We start from the raw sequence: 9,203 nt of genomic DNA, 5'->3' as shown, positions 1-9,203 counted from the left end.
TCATTGACTTTTACTAAAATTATGTAATTTACAATCCAATGTTGTTAAAAATTATTTAGATAAAACCAGATCAAAAAATGGGGCATTTATACCTATAAGCGCCAGCGGGTCAAATTTACCCTCTATATAATGCATGTATTTTCGCGCTGTCATTTTCTTGCCGCTTATGTTTTAACATTTTACATTTCCAGGCAACGCCTTTCACTCACTGATTTAGCGGTTATCAGTTTCATAAATAAAGTCAAAATGACTTAAAAAAAAAAGGCGATTTATGGAAGGTTGATATTAGAAACACTAAATACCATGAGTGATGGAGAGTCTGATGGTAAGTTATGCGTCCTGGGTCAGCTCAGCATCTGACGGCTCATCTGACAGTGATCAAGATATCATATTTACATGTTTTAGCCTCACGTTACTCTAATTGGTCAAACTTTGGTTTAATTATTTAATTTTTGTCTTGCCATATCGTTTATTGTTTGCTATTGTGTTGCTATTCTAGTCTGGCCATTTCCTGAAGAAAAAAAAATCTGATATATGATGTAATGAATAAAACCATTTTTTGATTACCCGAAGTTTAATGGTGTTGTTCTCTTATTCAAATTATAAATGATATAACTAAACAAATTAATAAATATTTAGGTGAAGCTGTGCGCTTGAATTTGTCATCGCATCATGCAGTGTGGTGAATTATTATTGCTCATTATTGTCTATAGGCTGTTTTAGTCATTCATAGCATGGGTTATCTTAATATATTGATTAATGACAATGTATTATAATATTACACCACCCAAATATTTAGGCTACTACCCTCTAATTTCCGTTGTCAATGCAGGCTTTTTTTTTAATTTTTTTTTTTAGGTAAGGCTACTGACCGCAATGGATTAGTGTAGCCTGCATTAAAAAAAGTCTTGAATATAAAACAACAGGATAAAAATGACTAGACATAATCATTTCATGAGTCTAGACACTTCTTTGTGAAGACAGTGGCATAATACAATGAAATATGTTCTTTAGCCATATAAATACAGTTGTCATGTGCGTGGGTAAAATTTACCCGCTGGCGCTTTTAGGTATACAGCGACCTCTGGCGGTTCTAGTGTTAAGGCGGCATGAAATTAAACTTCACACTGTCTGTTTTCTAAATGCACGTTATTATAGATCTTATTGTGAGCAATGAATCCGTGTATGTTTCATTTCTTAATGTTTTGACTTCATAATGTTTAGGCTAAATCAGAAGTTATAACTGAACCAAAATAGTCATAACCAAATCACCCACATCTTAAAGTCCCCGCCCTACATTTTTTCAATAATCCATTACACTTGGATGTACGTCACAATATGGAAGAAAAGATCTGACACTACTTCCGTTATGTTGTGACTTTAACAGCAGCTAAAACGACTCAACCACCCAATTGTTCAAATCACAAAAACCGCTCCATTCAATTTCCTCCATGAACAAAGTTTTTTGCACTTCTGTACATATCTGAAATCCAATTACTGCTGTTTATCAAACAAGATAAAATGATGTGCAGAATTATGAATGATTAAAGGATTTCTTTCAGCAGTGTAATCTTGATTAAGCCGACGCTGTTGCCAAATGGCATTGGTCTGGGTTGATAATCACCATACGAGAGCTTTAGTTAATTAGGCCCAACTAATCAAGCATATGAAACATAATATTATATCAGAGATAATCATAGCCCACCTCCTGTTCTTTCCCCAGTGGGCAACTGTAACACTGATTAGGCAGAGACAGGGTGGTCAACAAACAAGAACGGCCTTCCAGGCTAAGCAGCTGGTGTCCTAGATTACCTCTAGTCAGCTCAGGTCTCTTATTCCCTGGTCTTAAATAGGCGACACAGCGGGATTAGGACAAGGGGTTAGCCTGATGGGGCAAGAGCGCACAATGGCTACACAATCTACTTGAGGTCTGAAGTGATTGGAGAAATGGGCTTTACAATCAGCCAGTAACAAAGGCTCCCAAGAGATGAAGGAGATGGGTACGACTTCATTAAGGGTTGCTTTCCAAGTGCAACTCCATCAGCTAAATGAAAAGATATGGTACCACAGTGTCCTTGGATTAGCTTCAGACACTACCTGCATTAGTAGAAAGATCTTTAACTGGGGAAGCAGAGGTTTACTTGAGGTTTTAATCAACTAAAGTGGGCCCAAAGGTCAGCCTTGGGGCACACCGCTTGCCCAGAGATGAAGAAAACAAGATTTGGACTGAAGCGTATGGAGGACCACCCTTATAGAAACAGAGGTTGAGAGAATTCGTACAGCGTGATATTAGCATCTAAATCAGATAGAGAAAAAGAGAGAGAGAGGAAAGAGTGAAAAAGACTTGGCAGCGAATGTGTTCTACTCAATGATGGTTTTGTGCGGAGCCAAAAGAGCAACCTGATCCACGGACCGAATTAACTTGAAATGTCACGGACTAGCAGCACGTTCAAAGATAAGCCAATGTCTCCATCACTCTGTAATCTTAAGCACCATAGCTGTGAGCTAGGTGGCCACAGTAACCCAACAAAATTACTTTATTAATAGCAAAAAAAAAAAATCAGGATATGAATTGCAGGAAGTGTTAGATTTTGATGAAATTAAAATCTGAAACACTATCATAATTGTGTCATTTAGTTTTCTTTAAATGCATTAAAAAATACTGAACAAATAACAATCGTATACATACACACTACCATTCAGTAAGATTAATACTTTTATTCTGCAAACAATTAACACATTTAATTCTTCAAAATTGACAGGAATGACTTTTACATTACAAAAAGATTTCTAGTCCAAACAAATGCTGTTCTTTTGAACTTTCTATTTATCAACGAATCTGAAAAAAAAAAGTTCCACAAAACTATTAAGTAGCACAATTGATTTCAATACTGATAATAGGAAATCTTTCTTGAGCACAAAATCAGCATATTAGAATAATAGAATAAGTAATGGCTGCTGATAAATTCAGCTGTAACAGGAATACATTATAATTAAAAATAGAAAACAGTTATTTAACTGGAATATTTCCTAATATTACTGTTTTTACTGTATTTTTGATCAAATAAATACAGCCTTGGTTGAGTTTCACAAACTTCTTTTAAAAACTCACTGACCCCACACCTTTTAAAAGTATTGTGTTCATTCATCCATTTAAAAGTGGTAAAGTTTTATGCTTCAAATAAGGCTAAATCAAATACCACTTCCAAGTTATACAAGACAAGGATGAGCTACACTAAATCAGAAAAAGTCTTAACCTTTAATGTGGAAAGGATGCCTGACAATCACTTTCTTTCACTGTTAAAACTAGACTTGTCCGTTTCCCACATGCAAGCAAAGGTCAGCTTTATTTGTTATACCAATCTCTAAGCACAGGCGCTGCATTGTGCTCCTGTGTGGGCAGTATTTACCGGCTCTGTTTAACTCCGTCAGATTGACTGACTGTGGAAAACAGCAAATCTTTAGCTGCACCGATTTCCCTTTCAAATAACAAATGGGATGAGCAAACTATCCTTTCAAACATCCCCAGACAATAAAGACTGCTTCAAAACGCTCTTTCAATAAGGCCGTATAGGCGTAGAGACGGATCTTTGAAGCGGGGCATTGTAGCTACCCTGTATCCTTTTGTTGGGGTAATAGAGTAAAACTGGCTGGTCTTTCCGAGCACCTAAGTAGAACCATGGGAAACTAGCGTGAGGTCTGTTCAAGGTGATTTGTGTTAACGCGCTGGATTTTGCCGCTGATATGAACCGCTTTGGTACACTTCAAGTGGTTTGACATTTGGCGCTCAGAAAATACGAGACGAGAAGTCCAGTCAGAGACCAAGATCCTAATCAAATGTTGTCTAAATCATTAAATTAACAAATTTTCTCAGATGTGAATGGTAAATTAAACAAATTTTAACAACACGTATATCAACCTAAAATCTAAATGCACTCTTACTCTTAAGTTAATAGCATTGTGGTTTAAATATGCACAAACGCTCCTGGAATTGCAATATAAAACTGGTAGCGCTTCGAGCTCAGCAAGTACTGATGTGCTAACTATTATCATTATGTATCAAGACTGAAAGGGCTGATGAGATTGACTCTGACACCTTTACATAGGACGGTTCAAGGGGATACTTTTAGGTAGTCCAGCACATTCAGAGAGGTGCTGCACAGTGAGAGATTCTCCATGAGATTTTCTATGGAAGTTCTCAATATTGCTTTACAAGTGGCCCTAAACAGTATTTGGACATTTAAGCAACACTTTAAATTAATGAAATATACTTCCTTCATAAACAAACAAATGATGCTAGGTCATTTCTCAGAACTAGTTTTCAGTGGATGCATAAAAGTTTAACCACAGGTGTAATTTAAAGGGGTCATATGATGTTGCTAAAAAGAACATTATTTGGTGTATTTGGAGTAATAAAATGTGTTTATGCGGTTTAAGGTTCAAAAAACACATTTTCCACATACTATTGTTTCTCCTCTATGTCCCGCCTTTCTGAAACGCGTCGATTTTTTACAAAGCTCATCAGTCTGAAAAAGCGAGGTGTGCTCTGATTGGCCAGCTATCCAGTGCTTTGTGATTGGCCGAATGCCTCAAGCATGTGACGGAAATGTTACGTCCCTTACAATATTGTGATGCCTGCGGCAACCACATGTGTCAACCCCGGGCTGGACTCCGCTTCGTCCACGGTGAAAGCCGATCCGGTGATCCACAGCGCAAAGTTGTTGCATTTCCTCAGCGACCAGCACGGATCAGCTCCAGGCATGACGAAGCGATATCGTCCTCTTTTGGAAGGCCAAACAAAGTAGTTTCGCTTTCACAACGAAGCACACAGCGCTTTCACGTTATGGCGGCGGCGGCAACAATACTACAGCGAGAATAAAAGTTACGCCTTCTTTCTTTGCGTGAACATTTGGGCGGCGTTATGCAAATCTTCCCACATAGTGACGTAGATATGTGGGGGCGTTTTAGAACGAGCCTGTTTTAGGTAGGCGTGGCTGACTCTTAACTTTTATAAAGAATATCTCTTTGGATTTGAGACTTTAGTCTTTGCAACTTTACAGATCTTCTTTATGCACCAAGAGCTTGTAACACTCCAAAGAGGAAGGAAAAATTTAAATCGCATCATATGACCCCTTTAAAATATAATAGAAACTAACATTTGGCAACCAGAAAGGATCCAGATACTTTCTGACCTAATCTTGAACATTATATCTGTTGATTTATCATTTGAAACCTAACAAACTTCTTTTTTGTGAAATGTTTTACGTGGAAGGTTCATTGACACTTAGTTTATTTAACATTTTGTTATCTAATGCAATGATGTTCAAACATCACACAAGGGACCAAATATTTTTGAGGCCAATGTTAATGTAAACAACTGTCAGTTTACAACAACTCACAAAATTAAAAATTAAAAATTAAAAAAAACATGTGCTTACGAATCCATAAACACAAAATTAACAATGAATCCAAATCTATTCAAGGAAAAAAACACAAGCAAAGAGTGCTGTTGATTCAGCTGTAGATACAAGGCCTTAGTCAGCGTATTTAACCATTTACCTTTTGACAGGAATGAAAACGAGGCTTTGAGGAATAGAAGTAGTGTGTTCAATGGATTGTAATGTTGTTTAACAACATACCGATTGTTCAGCTGACAAAAAAAACAACAACTTTCTGAAAACAACAAAAACGCTCAGTTGACAAACATTCCATAAATCAGTTTTGAAGTTGTGAATTGTGAAAATGACATGATCTAGAACCTTTATACAGTGCGTGCCACTGTAAAGACTAAGTCTATTCCTCACAGCCTTGTTTTCTTCAATTTGGCGTCTAACCTGATTAAGGTCTATTCAGACAACGATTGCAAATTGTTTGAAAATATCATGCTTTCTGCCAAATATCTCTATGAGTCTGCCTGTTTGTGTTCTTTCTCCCTTCGGTTTCCTCCTTTGTCACCTATATTTATCCACTTAAGGTTTTACATTAGTTAGCTTGAATAATAGGATTCATCTGGAAAGAAGTTATTCTTCTCCCTTAACTTTTTGCTTATATATCATTTTATATGACACGTTTTGTCTTATATGATATATAATGCATTCTCCTATTGGATGAACGGGGTACACCGGCCCTCACAATATGTCTATATATACTATTGTAGGAGATAATAAAGTTGAAGAAGTTTGTGGACAGAGATTTGACTCCGTGTTCATGACTCTTCCCATGGGCCCATGCATTCATGAACGATACAGGGACTGAGAGTATTCTGACGGCACTAAAAGATAAAGAGTTAGAATTCTTAACACAAATGGTATTGGTTTTCCACAAATCCTTGCAAAAATGTAGTTCTATCAACTAAAATAGTTACAAAAAAAGGCTTTTATTTAAAGATTAATAAAAAAAATGCTAACTTTAAAGCTTGCTGTATATTTGTTACATTTATATAAAAAAATAAAATTAAAAAATAGAGCAGGACGTCATAACTCGTTTGTCCAAAAATGTGTAAAACGTGTTAATATTATTTACTGTAAACATTTGAATGTTTTTCTTTAACTTTATTGCTATCCTTTTTTTGTCTTATCCAAATATACCACTGGCTATCTTTGTAAACCAATAAATTAATAAATAAAACAAAAACACCAAAGAAATTTCACATTCTCCAAGTCTAGTGCGATCGCGTCTTAATAAACATACTGACATTCTTGAACCCGCAAACATAGACAATATAAACAGTGAGAAGTCCCAGTGCTGAGGACTGTATACCAAGCCAATCAAATTACATAACCAGAACTAACCATTTTATGCATATATAAATAAATATACAAATTAACTCCCCCTAGGTCAGTATTTTTTCCCCCTACAGAAGCTCTGGCTCAACTTGCTGCTGTATTTGGCTCACTGTACTGCTGCTGCTGTTTGTAGACTCATAAAAATATTTGTTGCACAATAAGCTCTCTGATGGACGGCCAGGCAATAAGTTTGAACCTGTTGCATGCATCTGTCACCATACACCTGCCCTCTGTATAACACTGTGCTCTTCTGCAGGAACACATACAGACCGAAGAGTCTGATCAACTCACAGATGATAAATATAGGACAATATTGTCACGATTGTGCTTAACGCTGCACCACAGCTGGTTTACCTTCAACAGACTGGCCGATACTGTGTAGATGCGTGATATCAGGAAACATCCTGTTGATGTCTTTCAAGTACTGCTCCATTTCCACGCTGTTATGATAGCGAAACTCCAGACCGTGAATGGATGATAGCCAGGACCATAAGAACAGGCAGAGAGTGAAGACGAACATCCTTTGAACCAACACAATGGAAGAGTGTGGAAGCCTTTTCCAGAAACACAAACAAAGAAGACAATGACGTGATGTGCCCTTATCTTGTTTCACTTCACTTTCTATTGTCTGTCGATATGGATTCATATTTTTAAAGCCTTGAGGTTTAGAAAGACATTGAATAAACATGTTTCTTTATATGACAGGTGTGTAATATGTCCAAAAATGCTGTCTAGATAGGCAGCTCACTAGGAAATTATTTGATATATAGTTTGGACAGGAGAGCCCAAGGCTGTATGTAATATAATTAACTAATTTTCAAAATTGCCCAGCATAAAATAATTCTCAACATATCTGCCTAATTTGTTTTAGTGCTTGCTTTGTAGACATTATTTATATTAGCATCATTTATATTTTATCTATCTATCTATCAGCCTCATGCAGTTAATAAATGCCCTTACAAAAAAGTATTGTGGTGTTACCACGGTACAAGTATGATATTAACGCAATTGTACTAACTTTACCGCATTTACATGGTATTTCAAGGCACTTTAAAAATGGCATGTTAGTGTTCGTGTCCAATACATGATTGTTGTGTTGCATCTAAAAGGTCAAAGTAATGCAATATGCTCTAAAGTCACAGGTTAATGTTTATGTTCGTTTTCAGTTTTTAGACATTAATGTTTGCCTTTTCTAGAAGCGTGCAGTGTATTTCTGAAAATAATTCAAATAAGTATTTGCTGAGGACAATGGCGGATGCCCATATAGGCTACATTCGAATTTATGGTTAGGCAGGTCACTATTCTTTATATACATCTGTGGTGGAACCATGTTATCAATATCAATAATATGACATTATTACAACATGTACACACAAACTCAAACCATACACAGTACGTGTATAAATAGTAATCTACAGTATCAACAAATTACTAAAACCCCACTTAAATTATAAATAAAACATGATATGGTTTATAAAAAAGAAACAAACTGCATTACATCGCAAGGCATTCATTAACCAAACAACTTTAGACTTTGTACTTAGTATTAATGAGAGTAAACGAGCAGCTTTACCTCTTGTGCGTTCTCTGGCGCTTCTCCGACACGGTTTAAGACCTTGTCCTGCTTGTTTAGTTACTCTGTTGTCATTATATCATCTCATAACATGTTAAGAAAGTTCATATGTCGTCGTCCTGCTCGTGTCATTGATGAAATGAAGGTATCTTGTTCCATAGCGCAGTGCGTTCAACTGACTCCACTTCAGCCTCACGTGTGTTTGGTGCAGCTGTAGGGAGTAATGAGTGGAGGCGGGGCGCGCGCTCAACACACACACACACACACACACACACACTGTATCAATGACACTTGACATAACCTTTGGTGCGTTCTGTTTACTATTTACATTCAATTAAAATGTACTTTTTACACGTACAACGACAGGTATTACCTGAAAATGACTTTGCATATCCCATTATTGCGTGACATCTTGACATACTTCAATTTGCATATTCTACTACTGACTGTCAAAATGACCGTTATGAATCATCATATATATATATATATATATATATATACACACATCTACATCATACATCAAAAAGTTAACATAATATTAAAAAAACAACAACAACATACATTCACCCTGTTGAAAAAAACAGCATATGCTGGTTAAGTATGTTTTGACGCTGGGATGCTGGTTTAAGCTGGTCCTTTTGCCGGTTTATGCTGGTCCTTTTGCCGGTTTAAGCTGGTCCTTTTGCCGGTTTATGCTGGTCCTTTGCCGGTTTGAGCTGGTCCTTTGCCGGTTTATGCTGGTCCTTTGCCGGTTTAAGCTGGTCCTTTGCTGGTTTATGCTGGTCATGTGCTGGTTTATGCTGGTCCTTTTGCTGGTTTATGCTGGTCATTTGCCAGTGACCAGC

General features: G+C 36.7%; 1 protein-coding gene across 3 annotated transcripts in view; it reads right to left on the bottom strand.

Annotated features, from left to right (window-relative positions):
• LOC107669712 (carboxypeptidase M-like) overlaps window positions 1-8,613 on the bottom strand; it is a 46,602-nt gene extending 37,989 nt beyond the window's left edge. Inside the window, exons 1-2 of one of the 3 annotated variants that reach the window (XM_016462081.1) lie at window positions 8,359-8,613; window positions 7,140-7,344 (exon numbers count right to left, since the gene is read on the bottom strand). In XM_016462081.1, coding sequence (XP_016317567.1) covers window positions 7,140-7,305 — 166 coding nt within the window. In that variant the 5' untranslated portion in view covers window positions 7,306-7,344; window positions 8,359-8,613. The remainder of the gene's footprint in view (window positions 1-7,139; window positions 7,345-8,358) is intronic. The other 2 variants (XM_016462080.1, XM_016462082.1) reach the window with 2 other exon arrangements.
• Window positions 8,614-9,203: the final 590 nt, after the last annotated feature.

The sequence above is a fragment of the Sinocyclocheilus anshuiensis genome, unplaced genomic scaffold (genome assembly GCF_001515605.1).
Source record: "Sinocyclocheilus anshuiensis isolate Anshui unplaced genomic scaffold, SAMN03320099.WGS_v1.1 scaffold548, whole genome shotgun sequence".
In the NCBI taxonomy this organism is placed as follows: domain Eukaryota; kingdom Metazoa; phylum Chordata; class Actinopteri; order Cypriniformes; family Cyprinidae; genus Sinocyclocheilus; species Sinocyclocheilus anshuiensis.
Note: the sequence above shows the minus strand (reverse complement) of the source record. Positions and strands in the feature narration are given on the sequence as shown.